This window comes from Macrobrachium rosenbergii, chromosome 51, assembly GCF_040412425.1.
Source record: "Macrobrachium rosenbergii isolate ZJJX-2024 chromosome 51, ASM4041242v1, whole genome shotgun sequence".
In the NCBI taxonomy this organism is placed as follows: domain Eukaryota; kingdom Metazoa; phylum Arthropoda; class Malacostraca; order Decapoda; family Palaemonidae; genus Macrobrachium; species Macrobrachium rosenbergii.
The window spans coordinates 58,183,196-58,208,668 of NC_089791.1; the positions used below are offsets into that span (position 1 = coordinate 58,183,196).

The following is a 25,473-nucleotide window of genomic DNA, read 5'->3' on the forward strand; positions in this document are numbered from 1 at the left end:
GACATTTACCTAGGTTTATACAGAACTTTTTGACAAACCGCAATTTTCAGGTGAGAATTGATGATGATCTGTCTAGAACATTTCCACCTTTGATAACGGTGTTTGGGGAAGCGTCCTTAGTGGAACACTGTTTACTTTAGCAATTAATGATATCAGTAAAAATCTTCCTATTGGCATTAAAAGTAACCTATATGGATGATTTTGCCATATATTATTCAGCATCCCGAATAAAACATGCAGAATGAATCATTAATAAAAGCATAGTAAAAATAGGTGAATGGGCCTCATCTGTAGGCTTTAAATTTTCCATAGATAAAACTCAAGCAATCATGTTTTATAAAAACAAAAAGTGGAAAAAAGGTGAAGAAATAGATTTAAAAATCAAAACCATAGTATACCAATTGGCCAAACAGCAAAATTTTTAGGATTAGTATTTGATACCCACTTGAACTGGAGAGCCCACATTACATATGTAAAATCTAAAAGTAAAAGAGCATTAAATCTAATTAGAAAAAAATCGAACACTACTTGGGAGCCGATAGACATACCCTTACTGTGCTGTATAAGGCAACAGTTCTGTCCATCATTGATTATGGAAGTGAAGTATATGGCTCGGCATCTGACGCAGTTCTGAAAATGTTAGACCCTGTTCACAATGAAGGCCTTAGAGTGTGCTCTGGAGCCTTTAGATCATCTCCAAAATCATCTTTACAAGTGGAATGTGGTGAACTGCCTTTGTCTCTCCATAGAGAGCTAGTAACAATGAAAAGTGCTTTAAGAATTCAAACAAGTGATTCTCCAACCAAAAAATTATTTGAATTAAGAGATGTATTTATAAACAACCATCCACCACCTTTCCCAATTAGAGCTAAAAGATTGTTTGAGTCACTGAATATAAATTTACAAGTTGCCTGTAATATTAAAATCACCTCCTCCCTGGACAATGAATAAAACGAGAATTTCACACACCTCAAGTATTTATCAAAAAGTAACTCATATACAACAGAACACCATAGACAGCATCACGATAGTGGCATATAAACAAAAAAGGTCCACATTATGCAATATATACAGATGGATCTAAATCAGAACACGGAGTAGGATATGCTGCAGTGTCCCAAGACAAAATTTATCAGTTCTCCCTGCCCAATAATGCTTCTGTATTTACAGTGCAGAATTGTGTGGAATTGCATCAGCTATAAAAATAATTAAAGAATCATCATTCAATAATTTTGTAATTTTCAGTGATTCAAGATAAAGCGCTATAGAAGCTATTCAAAGTTACAAATCTAATAATAATATAGTACAACAAATTAAATTATATCTCCATAAATTATATAATAATGGAAAAAATGTAGAAATATGTTGGATCCCTGCGCATGTAGGGATTTAAAGGAAATGAAGAAGCAGACAAAGCAGCTAAAGCAGCAACCACATGACAAGATCAAATGTGAATATCCCTGTTACAGATTATGTAACTCATAAAAATGGGTATCATAAATAAATGGCAACATATATGGGATGAAAGAACCTGAAAGTAATAAACTGAAAGAATTAAAACCTAATGTTAAAAATGGAGTTCATCATATCAGAGAGAGACATACAAGTAATTTTAACACGCCTCAGAATAGGCCATACTCGTCTGACACATGGGCAGCTAATGAGCAGCCCCATGGCCCGGCTCCTGAGTGCTCAGAATGCAGAGTATTAATAACGGTCAGACATTTGTTACGTGAATGTCCAAAGTATGACCGAGTGAATGTCTACTTTTGGAAATAGGACAGTGAAAGAAATTTTGTCAGAATCTTTCACATTTTCAATCATTCCAATTTTGATGTTCTTGAAAAACTGTAATTTAATTAAAAAAATATAAAAAATAAGTAAATAATTAAAATATGAAAATCCTTTTAACATTTGAATTTTACAAAAAAGAATTTTTAAAATTTTTGTTTAATTTATATTCTGAATATTAATATACCGTTTTAGTATGTATGTAAGGGAAGTCTGAGTAAATGTATTTATTGTATGAGAGATAAATTCATTGCCTATGTGCAGTTTTTAATTTCATTTTAATTCATTCATCTTAGTATTGGATGATCTATTGGGTCCTAGCACTTGACTTCACAGGCCTAGACCTAGTATTTTAATCAAATCCTAATGGGCCAGCCTATGAGAGCTGAAAGTCAGCTCAGTGGTCTATATTAAACTACTTTAATAATAATAATAATTTGTTTGTCTACCTGAAAAAATATTACTGATAAGGAAAGAGAAACTAATATTTACTGTTGTCAGTCAGTAATGACAAAGCCTGAAAAATCAATTGCAGTACAGTAGTTTTTAATTACAGGAAATCAGTATGGGTAAGTACAATTTTTTAAGTATAGCAAACCCCAATTTTTTCAGAAACATGGATAAGTTTATGCCTCACAAATGAGAACTCATTTATGTTGTCAGGTACCATGGTGTGGACAGACAGATCCATTGACTTACTGATCAAGCTGTTACTGGAATTTAAGGATTGGTTTTCTGATAAAGAGTCAGATCGAGATGATAGAACATTATGGGAGGTAAGAAACTGACTACTATTTGGCATGTTATAGTCTGATAAGGTTCTTTATGCCTTATAGTTTAGAAATAATTATTTCTACTTCTATTATTACCATTACTTTAATGTAGATTTTATTTTTCTGCTTTTGTGTATTACCAGAGATACTGTACTAATGGTAGAGATGTAAAAATTGATTGGGAAGGCTATGTAATTTATTTTGGCTATGTAGTTTATTTTGATTTGACCTTTCTAGGATAGGATTTCAGTAGTCAGTAAGATTAGATAAAAAGATTTGGTAAATTCTGATTTTGTAAAGCTTGGAAATAAAATGTGTAAAATGTTTTCCTCCTGAAACAACATAAAAGTTTGAACTTCTATGGAAACAAATGAGCTTATAGCCATATGTTTTATATGAACTCATTACATTTGAAGGGCTTTTATTTTCTGTGAACCTTATATGTTAGTAAACAGAGGTACCAGGTTCCATGGATTTTTCCAACATTGCATAATGCATTAGGCATAATATTTTCTGTGTATCGTAAGGAAATAGGGTCTCACAGAATATTTCAGAAATCAGGATAGAAAAATGCCTGTCTTTGTTAGCCATACTAATTTTATTAACAGAAGAATGTACAGAATGCCTTTTTGTAATGAACATTAAGTGCTAACCTGTCATTGATTTGCTGATAGGACAAAGTAATTTAAATTCTTATTTGCAACCATTGATTGTACAAGTTTTTTTTTTTTTTTTTTTTTTTTTTTTGAGAGGAGATATGTACAATTATTGTACTTTTTATTATGTAGCAATGCTTTTCCTGTAGATCAGTATAGGTATTAAGATTATGAACTTCTTGCAGCATTTCTTCTCTTGGGCTTATGAAAGGTCATAACCATCTCTGGGGCAATATAGTCTGTAATCAAAGACAAAACAACTTTTGAAATTTTTAACATTGGATTATTGCAAACAGAAGAACAAACACTTTTTAATTCATCTGTAATGTATTAAAATTCAGTTATTTTGATCATTATCAGTAGAGCTAAGTAAACCCAAAAAATCTGAATCAAGCTTTACTCTGAAAAGTGCCATTTTTGCTGTGGTTCAGAAATTCCTTTTAATAGATGTCATAGAGATGTAAAGCAACTTCTTCTGCAGGCCTTCAATCAATTTCCAGGACAACAGAGATGATGATACATCAATTAGAGTCTTTGATATTAACCCTTTCCTATCTGTTTAGTTATCACATCACTGAGGGTACATGAGCCCCAATGTGTCTGGGAGCGCTCGAATGTGCGAAAAAATAATTATTTCGAAAATTCAGCAAAAATAGAAATTTTATGCCAACAACGTTCATTTTGCTGTCCTTTTTTTCTAAATGTTTATATTTTATGGTGGAATAGTCAGAATAAGAGTCCCAACCCTCTAAATACGAAAAAATGTGAGTTATTTAATTGCAAAAAAAAATTCTTTACTTATTTTTATATTTTCATTTCGTGAACCCAAAAACTATGAAAGTCAGACGAATTAATTATTTTTTATGAGAAAGCCAACAAAATTCCTAAATATTGACATATAAAACAATGGAAAACGAATAAGTCCAGTTGGTCAAAAATTGATAGAAAAGAGGGTGAGAAACAGAGCGCTCTGCCCGGCCTATGGTGAGAATTATCTGCTTAAAAAAGGGATTTTGACAAAGGAAAAATCTATTTCTTAGGGAGGCCCTGTGTCACCCGGTGAAATTCCTATTAGCACGAATTTCTAGGTATAGATATTGCTAAATATACCAGAGAAAAAAGCTATCAGGAAATGCTGGGGTTACTATTTCAGATCGAACATCTATTATGAAATAGACGTCGGTATAGATAAGGGTGAGTGATTGTTGTCACTGCCACAGGACTGCACTCTGTAGACATCCCAATGACAAAACCCCGGAACGCGAGGAGCCGATCTAATTTTTCCACTACTCACCTGGCCGCCAACTGACGACCCCAGCGCCATCTGTACTCATTCCAGGCTAGCACCCCCACAAGCTTGGTATGCCTACCGGGGGAGGGAAATCTAGATCCTGGGAGGGTCTTTGGGTGACACAGGGCCTCCCTCAGAAATAGATTTTTCCTTTGTCAAAATTTTTTTCTGAGCTCGTCCCTGTGTCAGCCGGGTGAAATCATGACAGAGAATCATACCAAGCTTTGGTGAAAGTCTAAAAGGAGCACAGTTAGGTGGACATGTATAAAAACACTATTACTGAAAATGGTTTTAATTATCCCTCAAAACATGATTAAATACCAAAGGTATAGACAGATAAACTGAGTTATAACTAGGGATACAATTAATATCACAGTAAAGGACATGAGAAACAACTATGTACATAAATAATACTATAATGGGAAGGTACTAAAACTAAATAAACGACAGAAAATTTATAAAGGTACCTCCGGTTTAAAACTAAATTACAGTAAATATAACATGCCACAAACCTAAAAACTAACACCGCAAAATTGTACATCATAATATGAGGAGCCAGGCTGTGAAGCATGTCTGGTCCAGGAGAAAATGGCAGGGCAAGTAAATGAGGCAGGCAGGCGGGGGGAGGGGGGAGAGGGGATAGGGATTAAGGTTTAATTTAAGGTGGAGGGACAATGCTTAACGGTGTAGGTGGAGGGACGAAAATGTCAAAAATCATTAGAAACCTTACTTTTAATGTCTATTGAAAACCAGCATCATTTCTTGCCATTGCAGGGAATTTCTTCAGAGCTTCCAGTGATTTCAGATAGTGGCGTTTGAACATTTGATGAAGTTTTCCAGCCCGGGATAGCTATTTTAATCTCATCAAAATTCATAGTATGAAAATAATTAGTGGAGGTAGCCACTGCTCGGATATCATGAACCTTAGGGACTGAATCCGGATTAGCTTGTTTAATGAAGTATAGAATTTGTTGTCTGATAGCCTTTAAAGAAAGCGTTCCTCCTTTTTCCTGATAAAGAGGACCAGACAAACACTGAGAAGTTCTCCGTAAATAGGCCCTCAGGGTAGCAACTGGGCATAAAGACAGGTCTTGTGGAAGAGGAACAACCTTCCAGGGGACCACCTATCCTGAGGGTCTTCATTTTTGCTAAGAACCTTTGATCTGGGGAAAGCAGAACTTCTCCTGACGGAGAAAATCCACATGATTCGCACCTCTAGAGAGAGCAGACAGTTCTGATATTCTGGCACCTGAAGCTAGACTAATTAGGAACAACGTCTTCCTTAACAGATTCAAATAAGAACATTGATGTTATTAGTTTCTGAGGCTAATTTTAGAACATCGTTAAGAAACCAGGAAACCCATATGTGGACGGGTCGCTGGTCTCAAACGAGCGCATGCTCTGGGAATGGATGAAAAATATGAATCTGTTAAATCAATCTTAAAGCCATGCAAAAACACCTTTTCAAAGCTGATTTAGCTGTGGTAATGGTGGCTGGAGCCAGACCTTTTTCAAACAGTGACCTAAAGAATGATATTGCCAAATTGGTGGTCATGACTTGAGCTTCAGATTCCTTCAAAAAAGATGCTAACTTTTTAACTGCTGAATCATACTGTCTGAGGGTAGAATCTCTTTTATCTGATTCCAGAAACAGAGTATTAAGGGGATCAATATCCACACCTCTCTGAGCAGATGGCGAATTTCATAAAGTCCATAAAGCCAGGGCATTCAGAATTCTTGAGGAAGCTGACACAGTCCGTGTTTGCACTACTTGAGTCAGCTGTGGCTTGGGTGCATATTCAGGTGTTTGATGACACCGTAGTTTGAGCTCCAGAAGAAGAGGGAACCAATTGCTCTTCGGCCAGTTGGGAGCTACCAGGGCCACTTGACCTTTGAATGACCTGAGCTTGTGCAACACCTTCATCAGCAGGTTTATTGGCGGGAACAGATAGATTTTCTGCCATTTGTTCCAGTCCACTGACATTGCGTCCGTAGCGTGAGCTCGAGGATCCAGGTTGGGAGCAACATAACAAGGGAGTTTGTGATTGCTCTCCGTGGCAAACAAGTCCACCTGAAGGCCCAGAACCTGACGGCATATCCATCTGAAAGAAGCCACGTCCAGGGACCATTCTGACTCCAGCGGAGTTGCCCTGGACAGGGAGTCTGCAAGGACATTCCAGACTCCTGCTAGATGGGTAGCTGACAGGTGCCGGCCGTGCTTCTCCGCCAGGGAGAAAATGGCTATCATCACTTGGTTTATCCGGTTTGATTTGGAACCCCTCTGTTTATGCAATGTACCACTACCGCTGTCCAGCACCAGCCTGATATGAATCTGGTTGGTGGGGCAAAGTTTTTTCAGAGTTAGAAACACTGCCATCGCCTCCAAAATGTTTATATGGAACTGACGGAACAGTGTGGACCATGTACCCTGTACCTTTTCTTTTGGTGAGTACCCTCCCCAGCCGCTTAACGGCGTCTGTGTGGATTATTTGAGCTGGGAAGGGAATTGAAGGGGAACTGACTTTGAAAGACCCTTGACTGTGGACCACGGCCGAGTCTTTTCCTCAGCACTGGAGGAATTAAAGACACCTTGTCCCTGAGCTTGACATTGGCTCGTCTCCGCCACACTCTGTTTATGTCTTTCAGTTTTGCTTTTATCATGAGCAGGTCTGTTACAGATGCGAACTGAAGAGAACCCAGGATTCTTTCTTGCGTATGCCTGAGAGGCTTTCCTGCCTTTGAGGAATTGCCTGGTGGCTTTGGCTATTTCTCTCCGTTTGGCTGGCGGAATAGACAGCTTGTGTGAGACCAGATCCCACTGGATACCCAGCCACTGAAATCGAGCCTCCGAGTTAGGCGGGACTTCGCCCTGTTTATCTGAAAGCCTAGGGATTCCAGAAACTCGATCACCATGGCCGTAGCTCTCCGCACTCCCGGCGTTGGATGCCCAAATTATCCAATCGTCCAGGTATGTCAGGCCAGCGATATCCCCGGGACCGTAGAACTGATGCACTAACTGTGTCCGCCAGTTTCGTGAAAATTCTGGGTGCTATGTTGAGCCCGAATGGCATGACCCTGAACGAGTAGGCTTGTTTCCCCAGTCTGAAACCTAGGAAGGAGAGAAGTTCCATGCAATCGGGACGTGATAATATGCGTCTGAAAGATCTATAGAGGTGGTGACGGCTCCACGAGGAAGTAGAGTCCTCACCTGAAAGCAGATTGCTGTAAGCATGCTCAGAAATTTGTCGCATTGTATATAAAGATTGAGACTGACAGATCCAAGATTACCCTTTGTTGACTGGAGTCTTTCTTGGGAACACTGAACAGCCTGCCTTGAAATTTCAGGTGTCTCACTTTCTTTATGGCCCTCTTTTTGAGTAATTCCTTTTGCAAAGTCCCTGCAGAGCTTTGGAAGACAGTTGATGAAATCTGATCAGAGGGGGAGGGCCTTTGATCCAACTCCACCCCAAACCTTGGGAGACTATACTGTGGGCCCATGGACTGAAGGTCCACTGGTCCCTGAACAGGTGAAGTCTGCCGCCCACCTGATTGGTGTCACTGGGAAGGTGCAGGCTTGCCTCCTCTCCTCCTCTCCCGGGAGAGGGATCGCAAGCAGCCTTGCCTCTGAAGGAGGCCCTTGTGACTCCCCTTGCGCTCCTGTTAAGGCCTCAAACGACCCCTGGCCCTCATAGGGGGGTTATACAGGAGAACGTCACAGAAAGGTAGGCGCGCGCAAGGGAGTGCTGAGCTGGCTGCACCAGCACGAACTGTTGAGGCTGGGCCTTCAAGGTAGAAGGCTGGCCAACTGACAAGACAGGTACAGCTTGGACAACGTTTGTTGGTGTTGTCTTCTGTGCCTCCTGTATCTCTTTCCTGGCCTGTTTTGGGGCCCGGCGGACTCGGGGCTTTCCTTTGAAAGCAGGGATACCCAGTGGGAGCGCAGACTTTGATTAGCCCTGGTTGCCTCAGCCAGGACATTGCTGACCTCTCCTTCGGGGAAGATACTAGCCCCCAGAAGGAGCTTTTCATGAGCTTGTTAGGCTGATGTCTGATGGTAGCGTCGGCGAAGATGTATTTACGGCAGTTCATCAGCGGTTACCATGAAGTCAAACAGGTCCGACTGAAATCCTGCTAACAGAGACTTCGTGCCAGGACCTGGAAAAGTGGCTCCTCGGAGTACATTACTGCCCGTGGATTCCGCCAGGCACGGAGTTCAGTGATCGGCTCAGCCGACACCTAGCCTCAAACTCTGCTTTCAGGAGGGCTTCTGGCAGTTTGGGAAGCTGCTCACTGAATAAGGTGGATGCACAATCTGGGTCGAGCTTACCCGATGTAAAAGTGGCAGGGGCATCCTTCCAGAAATCGTCGTCTCCGGGAAGATCAGAGAGGTGGGATCAGTCTCCGGAGCTGAGGCGACGGCTTACCTTCTGTGCATGCCTGGGCGGTCGCAAAGAGCCACCTTAGTCATGCAAGGGGTTGGGATTTTATCTCCCAACGAGAACATCGTGAAGTTGCCCTTGAAGGGGTCAAGCTTCGTGTTCTCCGCCTGCCATTCATTAAATGGCGCATCACAATGCAGACAAGAACGCCTGGTCCCTTGGGAAGATAACTGTCTCCTTTGGGACCTTATCCGTCCGTCACCCAAGCTTCCTCCGTCAACCTGGCGAAGCCTGGGTAAGGGGGCAGCAGGTCAGGAGGAAAGAATTCCAACTCCTGAAGCCTGCTGTGCCCAGACCCTCGATCGTCAGGTTATCTTCATGCCAGGGAGCATGAAGGGCCAAACGCCAGGGATTTCCCTTGTCAAATGGAGGGAGGGCGGAGGCATCCGGAATGGGGTAATGTACCGCCGAACCACCGGAGCGCATGAACCCGGAGAGCATACCCTCCTGGCTCTGCAACCTCTCCGTAAGCTTGTTAAGCTTAGCATCCACCTCCGAGGTAAACTTCTGCAGAAGCATACCGGCAAACTCCTCCGGGTCAAAGGCAGGTTGGCGAGGAGGGCTAGCCTTAGCTGCCCTCGAACTCACTCCCTTAGCAGAGGGAGTGGCCTTGTTTGTGGAAGCCACCGGACTAGTATCCCGTGGCTTCACTGGAGGGAAAGGGGTTGCTTTACGGGAGGTTGCGGACTTATAGCCCTTCGCCTTCCAAGACTTCTTCAACTTGGGGACAGCGGATTGCGCCCTGTCCTCCAAGGGAAGAAGATTTTTGAAAGCCCTGAAAAGAAGAAGTTGGTGGATGAAGGGGAATCAAAAAGGGAGCCCGCCCCCACTGCCTCACTTACCTCCCTACCTACCTCCTGGTCCTGTTCGGTGTTCATTGGTTCCAGGTCGAGGTTTATGGCCGCCACTTCCTCCGACACCGCCACGTACAAGTTTTCGTCCTGGGGAGGATGGGTTTCTACCTGGATCTGCTCGATGAGAGGAGCGGCAACTGCAGATGGAACAGCTGCTGAGATCCGGGCGCCGGGGTAAAGCAGGTTCCGGATGTTCTCATCCAGAACGTATGGCTTCCCCGACGGAACGTTCCTGCCAAAACCAGCCACCCAGGCTCGAAGGGAACCCAAGGCGTCGCTGCGGGAAGCTTGGTCGGCCTGGAAGAGAGCAGGGACTTAATAACCGAGCCCTCGGTGAAGAGATATATAAGCAATATATCAAGAACATAACGTATTTGAAACAAGTGAGGCAACCAGGTAAAGTAAAGGCAGTAACTATAGGCTTACCGACTCGTCCTGGACAAGCTTGTAAAGAGCGAAGCAAACCTCACAACCGTCCAGGTGCCACATGATGAGATCGTCTATCGGGACTGCACAGCCCGAATGGGAACGGCAGACAACGTGCCCATAGGGCTGGTGCAGCACAGCAGTGCAGTTGGGCTCCTCACAACGTACTGTCTGTAAGTGGGAGAAGGTATATGAACACACTAATTTAAGGAACCGAGCAGATAAAGGGATTTTGACAAAGGAAAAATCTATTTCTGGAGAGGGGACCGTGTCACCGGTGGTGAAAAAGTCCATTCAGCACTTATTTCTAGGTAATTCCGTTGCTAGATACCAGAGAAAGCTAAATGAAATGCTGGAGTTACTACCCCCAGAGCAAGCTCCATTAGATGGAGTCGTGTATGGAAAAGGGTGAACTACAAAAACACGGAACCCTATCCTATAGAGATCCCAAAGTCAAAAGTCCCACAGGAGGTGCTGTTACAAACCCATGCACCACTCATGGACAGCACACAAAACACCGCTAGCCGCATTCCATGAAAGCAACACCCCACCAGAATGATGTTTACTATGGGAGGGACATGACACATGACAGAGGTGGGTCACGGGTGACACGGTCCCCTCTCCAGAAATAGATTTTTCCTTTGTCAAAATCCCTTTTCTGGATCGGGTCCCGTGTCAGCCGGTGAAAAATTAACAGAGAAATAAATATCATTCTTAAACTAAAGAGATAAAAAATTAAGGGGGAACAGAAGACCAAAGGTCCAAAAGAAATTTTTAATCACTAGTAATAATAACAAATAATGTACAAATGAAACTGATGGGAGCTTAAAATTAACATGACAAATTACTTAAACAAAATAACTAAAATTAACATGACAATGTGAAAAATATACATTAAACAAAATAACTATACAATATTGAAAACCTTATAACTTAAATGTGTCATTTAGACAAATACATGGATAACACAGATAACATGGTCAGGTGAGAAAGTCAAGGCAAGCCTGACTGAAATGACTGTAAGGGGATAACTGAGGCAGTGGAGGAAGAAATGACTAGGAATCAGAAAGGGAACCAGAGGGAGGGACAACGTTCCCTGCCGCGACTGCTGAGAATTTAAGAGCTTCTAAGGATTTCAAATAGTGACGTTTGAAAACCAAGGGTGACTTCCAACCAGTGTACCTGGTAAGATCCGTGAAATTCATGTAATGAAAGTAATTAATGGAGGTGGCCACAGCTCTAATATCATGAACTCTTGGGACTGAGTCAGGATTAGCCTGCTTGATAAAGTAAAGGATTTGTTGTCTAATAGCAGACATAGAGATATTACCCCCTCCTTCCCTGATAAAGAGAGGCCCAGAAGAGATGTGAGAGGACCTGTCTAAATAAGCCCTCAAAGTATGAACTGGACACAGGGACAGGTCTTGAGGCAGGGGGAGAATTTTCCAAGGCAACCACCTATTCTATGGATCTTCATTTTTGGCCAGGAATTTAGGGTGAGGAATCAGCAAAACCTCCCCTGATGGAAGGAAGTCGACATGGTTGGGCTCCCTAGAGAGTGCAGACAGCTCTGAAATTCTAGCACCCGAAGCTAGGCTAACTAAGAACAACGTTTTCCTCAACAAGGAAAGGTAGGGACAAGACTGATTATCGATATCTGAGGCTAACTTCAACACGTCATTTAAAAACCAGGAAACCGTATGTGGACGGATTACTGGTCTCAGACGTGCACAGGCCTTAGGGATGGAAGAAAAGTAAGGATCTGTGAGGTCAATTTTGAAACCATACAAAAATACTTTTTTGTAAAGCCGACTTGACTGTAGTAACAGTACTAGAGGCTAAACCCTTCTCAAACAGTGATCTAAAAAAGGAGATTGCTAAATTTATGGTCATTACTGTAGCCTCAGATTCTTTCAAAAAGAGTGCTAGTTTCTTAATTGCTGAGTCATACTGCCGAAGAGTGGAGACCCGCTTATCTGATTCCAAGAACATGGTATTGACAGGATCAACGTTAGCATCCCTTTGAGCCGCAAATTTCATAAAGTCCACAAAGCCAGGGCATTTTGAATTTTTGAGGAAGCTGACACAGTCTGAGTTTGTACTACTTGTGTTAGTTTTGGACTGGGGATTTGGATGTGGCGAAGTTTCAGTTCAGCAGAAAGTGGAAACCAGCTGCTCTTTGGCCAGTAGGGAGCCACTAGAGCTACTTGACCCTTGAATGTCCTGAGTTTGTGAAGGACCTTTAACAACAAGTTTACTGGAGGGAACAGATAAATCTTCTTCCACCTGTTCCAATCCAATGACATTGCGTCCGTGAAAAGAGCTTGAGGGTCCAGGTTGGGAGCTACGTAATGAGGAAGCTTGTTGTTGAGCTTGGTTGCGAACAAATCTACCTCCAGACCCGGAACTTGTTTGCAGATCCAATTGAACGAGGCCCTGTCTAGGGACCACTCCGACTCGAGGGGAGTTGTCCTGATAGAGAATCTGCTCACGACGTTCGGACCCCTGCAAGATGAGTGGCAGACAGGTGCCACTTGTTCTTGCACGCCAAGGAGAAAAGTGCAATCATTACCTGGTTGATCCTGCTGGATTTTGAACCTCCCTGTTTATGCAGTGGACTATCGTGGCGCTGTCCAGAACCAGTCTTATATGAATCTTCTTGGGGGAAGAAGCTTCTTCAAGGTAAGGAAGACCGCCATGGCCTCCAGAACGTTTATATGGAACTGGCGGAACATGGGGACCAAGTCCCCTGCACTTCTTGGTGTTGAGAATATCCTCCCCACCCGCTTAGGGAGGCGTCTGTGTGGATAACCAACGCCGGAGGAGGAAATTGAAGGGGACTGACTTGGACAGGCTCTTGACAGTCGACCAAGGCCGGAGTCTCTTTTCAAGATGGGAGGAATCAGAGACACCTTGTCTCTGAGACTGATATTTGCTCGACTCCGCCACACTCTGTTGATATCTTTCAGTTTTACCTTCAGCAACAGATCTGTCACTGAAGCGAACTGAAGGGAGCCCAAGACTCTTTCTTGGGCCCGTCGAGAGGCTCGTTTGGACTTGAGAAACTGTCTGGTTGCTCTGGCTATCTCTTTCCTCTTGGGAGGAGGAAGAGAGAGCTTGTGAGAATTCAGATCCCACTGGATTCCTAGCCATTGAAAACAACTGCTCGGAACCAGGCGGGACTTCTCCCTGTTTACACGAAAGCCCAAAGATTCTAGAAAGTCGACCACCACGGATGTAACCCTCCGGCATTCCTCGACGCTGGATGCCCAGATGATCCAGTCGTCTAGATACGCGGCCAGCGTAATCCCTTGAGACCGGAGTTGTTGTACGACCGTGTCTGTCAACTTGGTAAAAATCCTTGGGGCTATGTTGAGGCCGAAAGGCATCACCTTGAAGGAATATGCCTGCCTTCCGAGCCTGAACCCCAGAAAGGGGGAGAACCTTCTCGCAACCGGGACGTGATAATAGGCGTCGGAAAGATCTAGAGAGGTGGTTACGGCTCCACGGGGCAGTAGGGTCCGAACTTGGGAGACAGTAAGCATCCGAAACTTGTCGCAACGAATGTAGGAATTCAGATGGGACAAGTCCAGAATTACTCTCCGTTTGTCGGAACCCTTCTTGGGAACACTGAAGAGCCTGCCTTGGAACTTCAGAGTCCTCACTTTCCTTATAGCCTGTTTCTGTAGAAGATCTTCCACAAAGTCCTCGAGATCCTTGGTCGTAGCCTGATAAAACTTGACTGGTGGAGGGGGATTGTCGATCCAACTCCAACCTAGGCCCTTGGAAACTATACTCTGAGCCCAGGGACAGAAGGTCCACCGAGCTCGAAAATGGTACAGCCTCCCGCCCACAGGATGTATGTCATCGGTCCTGTGTTTGCTTCCCCCCTCTGGAGCCTCTACCTCCTCTGTTCCTGGGAGAGGAGCGGGGGCTCCTCTTCCCCTAACATAGCCACGGGGCTTGTTGCCTCTGGTTGATTGTCAGAGCGAAATTTCCCCTGACTTTCATATGCAGGATTGAAAGCTGGGGAGGAGACATAGGGAGGGGCAGCCAGAGACTGATGTGCCGGGTTCACCAGGACATACTGAGGCGGAGGATGGGAGGAAGAGGTTGAAGGCTGATCTTGTAAAGGAACCTGGACCAAGGACTGAGCTGGAAGGCGTTTGAAATGTTTAAATTTCTTGCTGGACTTTGGGAAGGCTGGCAAGATCAGACTGTTTCCTTTTATAGGGCAGACCCCAACGAGAACGGAGACTCTGATTGACCCTAGCTGCCTCAGATAAGACTGCATCAACTTCTTCTTGTGGGAAAAGATTAGCTCCCCAGATCGAACTCTTAAGAAGCTTATTTGGTTCATGCCGAACTGTGGCTGCTGAAAAGATATGCTTCCGGCAGGCCAGTCGGGCAGTCATAAAGTCAAACAGGTCTTGTTGAAAACTCGCCAAGAGAGATTTCGTCAAGACCTGGAACAAAGAATCTTCCTATAAACCAAAGAAGTTGCTTCTGCTAAAGTCAAAGAGTTCAAAGACCTGGCGAGCCTATCCTTAGTATCAGCCTCTGTTTTCAGGAGCGACTCCGGGATCTTAGGAGCTGCTCACTGAACAGATCAGAAGCGCAGTCTGGGTCAAGCCGAGTCACCTGTAAACGTATTAGGGGCTCCCTTCCAGAATTCGGTGCCCCCGGGAAAGACGAGAGATGTCGGGTCCGTCTCCCGGAGATGAGGGAGGGGTTTACCTTCAAAGCAAGCCTGACTAGTCAGAGAGGCCACTTTTGAAGTGCAAGGAGGAAGGAGAACATCACTGAGAGTGAACATAGTGAACACTCCCTTGGCTGGTGTGAGCTTAGTGTTCTCCGCTTGCCACTCCGAAGAGTCCTCATCAAAGACGACTGGGCTTGGTCCCTAGGATAGATAACGGTCTCCTTAGGGACTTTATCAGACCTGTTCCAAACCTCTCCCTTCAGCCTGGCAAAACCAGTGTAGGGGATGTCAGGTCCGGAGGATAGAATTCCAACTCTTCCACTCTCCTTGTGCCCAAACCCTCTATGGTGAGAGTACCTTTGTACTCGGGAGCATAAAGGGCCAGACGCCAAGGATTCCCCAGATCAAAGGGAGGGAGAGTGGAAGGGTCAGGAACAGAATGAGACCTAGAACGAGAAGAGTCCTTGGATGAATTCCTGTTGTGATTCCACCTTCTCCGAAAGAGACTGAAAAGAATTAGCAAGACCAGACAGCTTGCTGTCTACCCTCGCGATCGATTCTCTCAAATCTCACGTCGATTCTCTCAAGGAAATGTTCAAAGAAAGAACCGTATCCAAAGAAGGAGGAGGGGGGAACCACCTGACGTGACTGAGACTCCGCTTGTGACCCGGAGGGGGAGGCTGTACTCGTCGACGGAACGGGGCTCGCCGCCCGTGCCGCCGCCGGAGGGACCTCAGATCGACCTGCCGGAGTAGGTAAGGTTTTCTTCCTAACAGACTTCACCTTCAGGACAATAGATCCAGACATGCCCGTAAGGTATGAAGATTTAGAGAAACCTTTAAAAGAAGAAACAGAGGAAGAAGGAGAGCTAAACAGTGAAGAACCTGCCTCACTTACCCCCTTACCTGCTTGATGCTCCGGGACAATGTTCGGAGACTCAAGGCCAAAGGTCAAGATCCGCCGCGTCTTCGAACGCCACCGCTCAGGGCCGAACCGTCTGGAGAGGGCTGGGTCAACTCCCGAATCCCGGCAATCAACGGAGCAGCAACATCGTCGGTGACTGAAGCTGTGATCAAGCGCCGGGAAAAAGGACATTACAAATGTCCTTCGAGAGTATGTAGGGATTGCCAGCTCCTACGTTGCGTCCAAAGCCGCTAACCCAGACTTTAAGGGCCTGGAGCGAAGCATCACGAGACTTGCGGTCAGCCTGCGGGAAGAAAAACATTATTGCGGTTTACTGAAGGGGGGGAAATCGGTAAAAATGTATACAATACAGTTGGCTAAAAAGGAAAGATGCATGACAACCTACCGAATCATCGATAGCCTGCTCGTAAAGAGCGTAGCAAACATCACATCCGTCAGGGTGCCAAACAATAAGATCCCCTACGTGGACCACACATCCAGAGTGGGACCGACAAACTTCGTGGCCGCTGGCCTGATGGAGGGCTGCGGAGCACCCCTCTTCTTGGCAGCGTACCACCTGTAAAAGTATGAGATTATGAGTACACTGTGTAAGGTGCCGGAGTAGTGTGCCAGAGCAACACAGTAGTATATAAAGCCGTGAAACCAGCCGGAAGGATCCGGGAGGTAACCGCATAGAAAAATAAAATCTCATACAAACAAAACAAAATAATAAAATAATAAATAAAATAAATAAATACCGGAACTAGCCGGAGTAACATGCCTTAAAAAGTAAGTGACGGATACAAAATAAAATGGGAAGGTTAAACTGTCCGGAGAAAGCGCATTCCCGGCAGCTAAGAATGAAATTCTGAAACTAGCGATAACGGAAGACCGTAAACACTAGAACCGCCGGAGCGGAAGCAAGGAATGCGCCTCGATAAAGACAGTGGTTAGCTAAAAAGGGAAGGGAACGTCAAAAGTCCGGACACGAAGACAGTCAGGTGGAAAACACTAACTGGCAACGAAGAATAGGACTAAACCGGAGTGTCGCCAAATTAAACGACACGCCCGGAGAAGATGTATGGAGGGGAGGGATGAAAAGACCAGGAGGAAGAACCAAAAGAAGCGACCAGAGAGTGGGAATGCACAACTGGCGCTCCGGGTCCTCACGCCCACTCGCTGACTGAGACAGCTACCCAGCAAACGCGAGAGAAGCAGGAGGGGAAGAGGAACAACCTCCATGGTCAGGGGGGGGAGGGGAGGCAAAGAAGGCCAAAGATGGTGGACGGGAGAGGGGGAAGCCCCCGGCCACCAGCAGTCCCAGGAGGGGGTAGTAGGCTGGTAAAGTCAGAGACCGTACCAAGGACAGGCCAAACAATGCAGAGGAAGGGGACACAGGCTATAGGCTAAAAGGAAAGGAATGCTCCCAAGCCTTGATAAGTTAACAAGATTGAAAACAAATCAAGGGGAGAGAGAGAGCACTCGGGAGGAAGGGGGTAAGGGTGTGTCGACATAACCAAAAACTGAAACTAACCTTAAGAAATGACCAAACTAGGGTAGGCTACATGATGTCCCTCGCTATCCCAGCTTAACCAAGAGGCTTATTAGCCTACGCAAAAAGTCAAACAGGAGAGGGAAGCAACATGAGATCCCTCGCTATTTCAGCTTAAACAAGAGGCTTATTAGCCTCATAAAAAAGCCGAAACAGGGGAAGGGAAAACATAAGATGAAAAGACCCTAGTCAAAACTTAAGGAGAGCACGCATTGGAAAAACGAACACAAAATACAATGAAGGACATGTGAACTAAAAAGAATGATCGACCACCCCCTTTTTCATGGAAAAAGGGGGCAATAGCCTAACGCCTGAAAAAAAAAGGGAAAACTAAAGCTAACAACCAACCCATGATAAATGGATAAAAAAATTAACAAACGAATATAAGAGGAGGACCATACCCAACCACGATGTGGACGTGAAGGGAAATGGCCGCCGTAAAAAAGAAATATCCATAATAATCAACAAATATCAAATGCATCCAAACACAAGGTTAAAGATTAAAACAAAAATCTTAAAAGTACCAACGTAAATAAAATTCCCAGAAGCTAAGAGAAGTGAAGGGCAAAAATAAGGCATGTTAATGGAATTGATAAGAGGCTTAATAGGCCCGAGGGGAAGCCCGAAGCCTAAACACCAGCCTTCACTGAAGCAAAGGGAAACAAAAGTTAATCAATCAAAATCACTAATTAGACTTCATGAAAAGGAAAAATATCCTAAACATGAAGAGGAACAGTGAGAAAGATCGAAAAACAGGGCGACCCAAGATCACGAACCACGCATGGAGGTCACGTGAGGCCGAGAGAGGAGATCGAGACGGGCGTTATAAATCCCCTTTAATTATTAAACTAAAGGGAAATAAGGAGCCTCAATCGCCTCAACTAAAAACGAAACACTGGTACTCTGAGGTGAAGAAAGACCTTGTGAGGATGCCATAATGATGCAAATAGGCACAAGATTAAAAGCACAACGAAAAAACGTGTGACCGTAGGTGCTTGCTGAAATGGAATGCGGCTAGCGGTGTTTTGTGTACTGTCCGCGAGTGGTGCATGGGTTTGTAACGGCACCTCTCTGTGGGACTTTTGACTTTGGGATCTCTATAGGATAAGGTTCCGTGTTTTTGTAGTTCACCCTTTTCCATACACGACTCCATCTAATGGAGCTCGCTCTGGGGGTAGTAACTCCAGCATTTCATTTAGCTTTCTCTGGTATCTAGCAACGGAATTACCTAGAAATAAGTGCTGAATGGACTTTTTCACCGGCTGACACGGGACCCGATCCAGAAAATCAGATCAAAACATGACACACACTAAATTAAGGAGCGCCGGAGATAGTTCAACGGAGCAGGACCTCAATCTAGGATCATGGAACTCTCAATTGTAAAATCAACTTAAAGTATAATTACTGCCGGAGTCCGGCAGCAAGTATTAATTTATACTGGACCCGCCGGAGCATTCCGGCGGGACGATAAACCAGAGCAAAACATGACACACATTAAATTAAGGAACTCCGGAGATAGTTCGACGGAGTAGGACCTTAACTTAGGATCATGCAACTCTAATTGTAAAATCAATTTAAAGTATAATTACTGCCGGGTCCGTAGTAAGTAAATGGTTAACAACATAGGATAGCAGTACACTGCTGGTCAAAGTGCTCCGGCGCAGACCCCTCCGAGATCCCCGTGCCTCCGTCACTTGGTTACAGCGGGGAGGCGGGTAAATCATTACCCCAGTTGTTATTATACAGCTAGAGAACTAGGTGTGACTAAGGCCAACCTACTGAAAACCAAAACCACCGGAGTGGTAACAGGTAAGAAGGCAACGGGAGGACTGGGGATGGCGGAGCGGAACCAGCTAGGAAATGTTTGAACCCTGAAGGTGATCGAAGTTCAGCCCGACCCGGAGGAGAGCGAACCAACTAAACACTAAGCGGTTGACACCAGAACGGAGGCCAGGAGGGTGGGTGACTCTCAACTGGGAACCGGACTAGTCCCCATGGGTGACGATCGAAGAGACCGACGCCCCACACGCTGGGAGATGACACACCACTGGCAAAGTCAGGGAGGCAGCACTTAGAATGGTGGAATCGAGAGTTATGTTCAAATGAGGACGGGGACACCCCCCACACTGACTAAAACTCCCCAGGGGCATCGAAAAGACGATCGACTTCCTGCGTGCAGGGAGACTCATGACACTCACCAAAAGTACTAGGGGAGGATAGGACAACAGCAACGCCAAACTCTCACCCTCCTCTGAAGGCACAGCCCAGACAGTAAAAGGGAGGAGAAAGGGGAGAGGAAGAGGGGTGGAAGGGAGAGAAATTCCCGTAACGTAGTCCAACCAACAACCGACCCATAGGGCAGAAGGGCAATGCATAAAGAAGATCCCCGTTTTATTTTTCCTTCTCTCTCATTAGAGGGAGGAGGGGATGGGGCTTCAATGTTTTGAACCCAAAACGGGCGGTAAGGCAGATGGAACAACAAACGGGAACTCCTCGACCAGCCTACCCCTCCCCTCCCTACTCAAGCGACACAGTCGGGAGAGATGGGAGCTAAGACAATGCCAAACCCTAACCTGCATAGCCTAACCCACCGATTGGAGTGAGAGGGCTAGGCTAGGATCAATTTCTGATAAGTACCGCTTAAAGTTAACCAATAACTACATAAGTACACGTAATATGATCGAATATACAAAAATATAAGAACTTTGTGCTAAGCGTATAGCCTAACCGAGTGAGGCGAACAGCAGGAGGTAGGCAGCCAACTGGCTGCTCCTGACGCTGAGCCGGACCACAATAAATCCAAATTATCCATGTCATCCATTACACTACAAATCAGAGAAACTGACAAAAGAAAGCACCACCTTGGAGAGGGAATCTACTCCGAGAGCCTGGTATCAGCTATGAATTAACTGTAAGAACCAAGATAAGGAGGAAGCCTCCATGAGGAATGACGCTAATCAAGGTACCAGGAACCGCCTCGACATAGATAAATGCCACCAAAAGGAACTTCTTGAAGGGGAATTACGAAACATGAATAAAATTGTAAACGATTTGAGAGAAACCCCTGCAGAAACAAGCTGCAAGGGTGTACCTCAAGGTCATCATGGCGGAGGCAGCGAACGCCGGGGAGCGTCCAATATATGACCCTGTAAATATTAACTTACGGGCCAATAAAAGCCTCACTGATAATAAAACCCCACAAGAAGATGGTACTTAACTTCATAACGGTGAAATTTTTGAAGGAAAATTGGGCAAAAAGCCAGCACAAGAAAAAGACCTCCTAGAAGGAAAACGTGCTAGTATGGAATGAATACAGATGGCGCTGGGGGATCGTGTTGGCGGGCAGGTGAGTGCAGGCGTTAGATCGGCTCCTCGCGTTCCGGGTTTTGTTATTGGGATGTCTACAGAGTGCAGTCCTGTGGCAGTGACAACAATCACTCACCCATATCTATTTGACGTCTATTTCATAATAGATGTTCGATCTGGGGTAGTAACCCAGCATTTCCTGATAGCTTTTTCTCTGGTATATTTAGCAATATCTATACCTAGAAATTCAAAGGAATTAATAGGAATTTCACCGGCTGACACAGGGACGAGCTCAGAAATTTTTTTGAAGAGCCCTATCTCTGGTTATTTTTCATAGAAATTACTTTGTAAATATACAAAAATGTAGAGGAAAAGTTGAAGAATAAAGGGAAAGTCAAGAAAAATGGCTTTGGTCCCCAACAGTTTCATTTTGACGTTATAAATTGATCAAACGAAAAAATTTTACCGTTGTCCAACATTATCGATTCATAGCTCAAAAGCTATAAGAGTTAGGCGAATGAATTATTTTTTATGAAAAAGCCAACACAATTTTCTAAATACTGACATACAAAACAATGAAAAACAAATAAGTCCAGTTGGTCAAAAAATTGATAGAAAAGAGGGTAAGAAACAGAGCGCTCTGCCCAGCTTGATGATGAAAATTATCGTCTACAAAAATCTTTTTTGAAGAGCCCTATCTCGGTTATTTTTCATAGAAATTACTTTGTAAATATACTGAAAATGTAGAGGAAAAGTTGAAGAATAAAGGAGAGTTAAGAAAAATGGCTTTGGTAATGGCAACAGTATCATTTTGACGTTATTTGATCAACGAAAAAAAAAAAGTTACCGTTGTCAACATTATTGTTCGTACCTCAAAAACTATAATAGTTAGGTGAATGAATTATTTTTTATGAGAAAGCCAAGAAAATTCTCTAAATATCGATATATAAAAGAATGAAAAACGAATATTTCCAGTTGGTGAAAAATTGATAGAAAATAGGTAAGAAACAGAGCGCGCTGCCCGGCATTGGTGAGAATTATCGCTAGACATTTTTTTTGAAGAGCCCTAGCTCGGATATTTTTCTTTATAGAAATTACTTTGTAAATATACAAAATGTAGAGGAAGGTTGAGGAATAAAGCGAGTCAAGAAAATGGCTTTGGTAATGGCAACAGTTTCATTTTGACGTTATAAGCTGTTTGAAATGAAAAAATGTTACCATTGTCAACATTATCGTAGTAGCTCAAAAGCTATAACAGTTAGGCGAATGAATTTTTTTTTATGAGAAAGCCAACAAAATTCTCTAAATATTGATATATATAATAATGAAAAATGAGATTCAGAGCCCTGCCCAAAAAATCCAGACGTCTCTTATTGATGCACTAACACGTTTTCCGCTAGTTTTAAAGTAAAAACTTTTTTGCGTAAAGCATGTTGAAACTGTTCTCGATTGACATCACTGTATGTAAACAGCCACAAGTGTTTACCCAACCTCGTACGCATGGTCTCTGACAGAAGTGTGGCCTGCCAGGCCTGCGTGGGTGCGATCAGCTGATGTCATTGTGAGAATTTTACTACGCCATGGATTTGCGCATGCACAGTAGAGGAGCTAAAAAATTTATAGAAAAAGAGGGTACGAAACAGTGTTTCCAGTAATGTAATCCTACATTTTATAAAAAAAAAATGTAAAATACGAGAGAGAAGCATGGGTAGGATCAGCTGGTTTCATTGTGAGAAATTTATTATGCCAGGGATTTCTTTGTCATGCGCAGTATAGAAACTGCTTGCCTGGCGTATTGATGCCTGAGTTACACGGTCCAAGGTATGCTTTAGCCTATGGAAACCACCAACTGTCCGAAAATAAAAAAAATTTACCCCTACCACATGTACGAAAAGTCTGTAAATTTTACGTAAAATTACGTCAGTCAGAAAAGAAGGGGGGTAGGGGGTTATTGCGTAATATTACGTCAATTGGACAGGAAAGTGTTAAGCTAGCCTGTTATATACATATCCAAGCAGAATGAAATAAAATATCAAACAGTCATGCTTAGTCTTTGTAAATTTGTTAGTAATTATTTGAATAGACTAGAGACTGAATTTTTTCTCTCAAAAGAACAATTGTTGCTGATGATGTATGCACAGAGTAAACTATTATAATACCTTAAGCTAAGTTATTGTACGAAACATTTTTTATTACAGATTACATATATTTTTCCTCTTCCATGTGTTATAAGATTTAAGAGAAAGCTGTAACTGTATAAGTGCAGAAATACATGCACAATTGCAACAGACAGTTTGAATGCAATTTTGAACTACTGTAATTCACATTTTCTTAATTAACCTATATCTACACAGTGCCTACTTTAGGTATTCTGATGTGATTCATTCCAAGCTTGACATGCTTTTTGTAGAATAACTGTCTCACAATAATATACTAGTGATTTTCTTTAGCATATCGTAAATGACACTTGTAAATTGTTTGTCTTTTCATATGAAATGCTTTTTATAGAATAACAGTCTCACAATAATACACTAGTGATTTTCTTTAGCATATAAATGACACTTGTAAATTGTTTGTCTTTTCATATGAAACATGGACACAGTTGTGGTTTTATATGCTTATTTTAACCCAGAACTTACCATTCTTGAACTTTATATGTGGTGTTTATCTGTAGTACAGGCATTACAGTTTTTACGGCAAAGTAAGTTAATGTTTTGATGTCCATTTTTTGTACAAACAATTAGTAATAATTGGTTTGCTTATATTTTCGTTTTCTTCTTTGTATTGTATAAAATTTTACAGCTTTCTCTTAGCTTACAGATGTATAATAGTATTACCTTTGGAAATAAGGCAAAAGATTTTTCTATACAGTGCATAATTTCAGTTATTCCTTGACTACTTTTCGTGTTATTTTTATACTTAATGTGCAGATGAAAAATTTAGCTCTAAATAAAAAAGAACACAATTTCACTTTTTTTCATGTGTTTTAAGGAAAAAACACTTCATGGCAGTATACACTGGGTTGCACACTATTTGGCAAAAATTGAAACTAACCGGTTGATTATGATTGGTCGAGATATCCAGATACAGTAGATGGATTCTGCATAAATAGGACTTTGTTGTATAATATAATAGGACTTTGTTGTATAATATAATATGCCCTTTCCAGAAATAATTTTAATTGGTATTTACATATGCAAAGTTATCTGCTCCTAACCATGATGACCTGTGATTAGGTGTGCCCATATCAATGCAAAACCTTTTATTTTAAGCAGTAAAAATTGGTAATGTATGAATATTTCCTTATGTTAGGAAATGATTGAGAATGTTAACATGATGATTCTAGAAAAAGACACCTTATTTGTGGCCAAATAACTGCCAGCAATATAACATGTAGAATATTCCATACTTACATTATCCTAACTATTCCTTTTACCATGCACTTTTTTTATTCACTATCTTCTCTGTAATCCCTACAAGTTTTATAAGTCATTCTTAGAAAATGGCTCCTTTCTAGGCATCATCATGGTTAAGACTGGGCCAAACACGATAGTAGAACTTGCTATATATGGTATGCTTCTGAGGAAGACAAGGCAAAGTTTAGAAAGTTGACCTTTCTTTTCGCCAATCCACACACTTGTTGGCAAACTTTGACTTGCGGCACAGTGCTGCCATTCAAGGGCTCTGCTGAATACAGGTTTGGCCAAAAGCAGCTTCTCTCTCTGGAACAGGTTGGTTATGGACACCTCCTTGCTCTTTTTGGAGTAGCAAGGTTGAGATGACAAAATGGAGGCCTTGTTTAGGACTTCTTTAGGACTTCTTTATCTGTTGTGCAGTGTCCCATCAACATCAGGCTTGAGTAAAAGCCAGACCTCTCCTTATCTGTTATGCAGTTTCCCTCCAACATCAGGCTTGAGTAAAAGCCAGACCTCTTCTAAAGTTTGATCAGATTCTCAGTATTCTCCTTCCTCATCAAAGGGCCAGGAGTCTTTCTGGCACTCTTAATTTTTCCTCCTAGGAAGAGGGAGGCAAGGAGAAGAGGGGAGAAAGATGCTGAGGCTGACGATTGTCCTCTCCTGCTGCTGTGAGTTGGGTGATGCCCATCATGCCATTGGGTATTGTAGCAGCTGTGACAAGGGCCAAAGCCCTGGATAGTCTGTATCTTTTGGAAGGGCTGTAGACTACCTTCCGAAGACCAGTGCCCTTCCTTTCTCACCGACTGATCCTCCTCTTCACTTATTCTCCAGGACTATCCAAATCTCTTTCACTGCAAAGGTGCAGATAATGCTAAAGTATGATGCTCTGAAGTACAGTAGTTGAAAACTACTCTCAAAGCTCATACAGTTTGTTTTTTAGATGGAAAAGGTGACCAGAGATATCTCTCCACTGGAAAAGTTTGTCAAACTCCATTGAGAATGGAAACCCCATGGTTCATGTTGGCTTCCATCAGAAAGGGCAGCTTCATGCTTTCAATAGATCTCAAAAAGGGATTTTGACAGAGGAAAAATCTATTTCTGAGGAAGGTCCCGTGTCACCCGGTGAAATTCCATTACAGCACGAATTTCTAGGTATAACAATGCTAGATATACCAGAGAAAAAGAGCTTTCAGGAAAGCTGGGGTTACTACCCCCAGTCAAGCGTCTTCTAGGAAGACGTCGGTATAAAGAAGGGTGAGTGAAATACCACTACCACGGAAATATACTCGAAAGATCTCTCCTTATCAAAACCCCCGGAAAAGAGCGGTGAGCCGTTACAGCTCCTACACTCAACACCCGCCAGG

At 43.2% G+C, this 25,473-nt stretch overlaps 2 protein-coding genes across 2 annotated transcripts in view; one reads left to right on the top strand and one right to left on the bottom strand.

The window, feature by feature from the left end:
• LOC136833445 (uncharacterized) overlaps nucleotides 1–25,473 on the top strand; it is a 153,136-nt gene that overhangs the window by 98,580 nt on the left and 29,083 nt on the right. Inside the window, exon 5 of the mRNA XM_067095608.1 lies at nucleotides 2,455–2,567. Coding sequence (XP_066951709.1) covers nucleotides 2,455–2,567 — 113 coding nt within the window. The remainder of the gene's footprint in view (nucleotides 1–2,454; nucleotides 2,568–25,473) is intronic.
• The window catches only part of LOC136833444 (glutamate receptor ionotropic, delta-2-like), a 147,230-nt gene continuing 125,027 nt past the window's right edge, over nucleotides 3,271–25,473 (bottom strand). The window contains exon 12 of the mRNA XM_067095606.1: nucleotides 3,271–3,459. The gene's annotated coding sequence lies outside the window, so the exon portion shown is untranslated. The remainder of the gene's footprint in view (nucleotides 3,460–25,473) is intronic.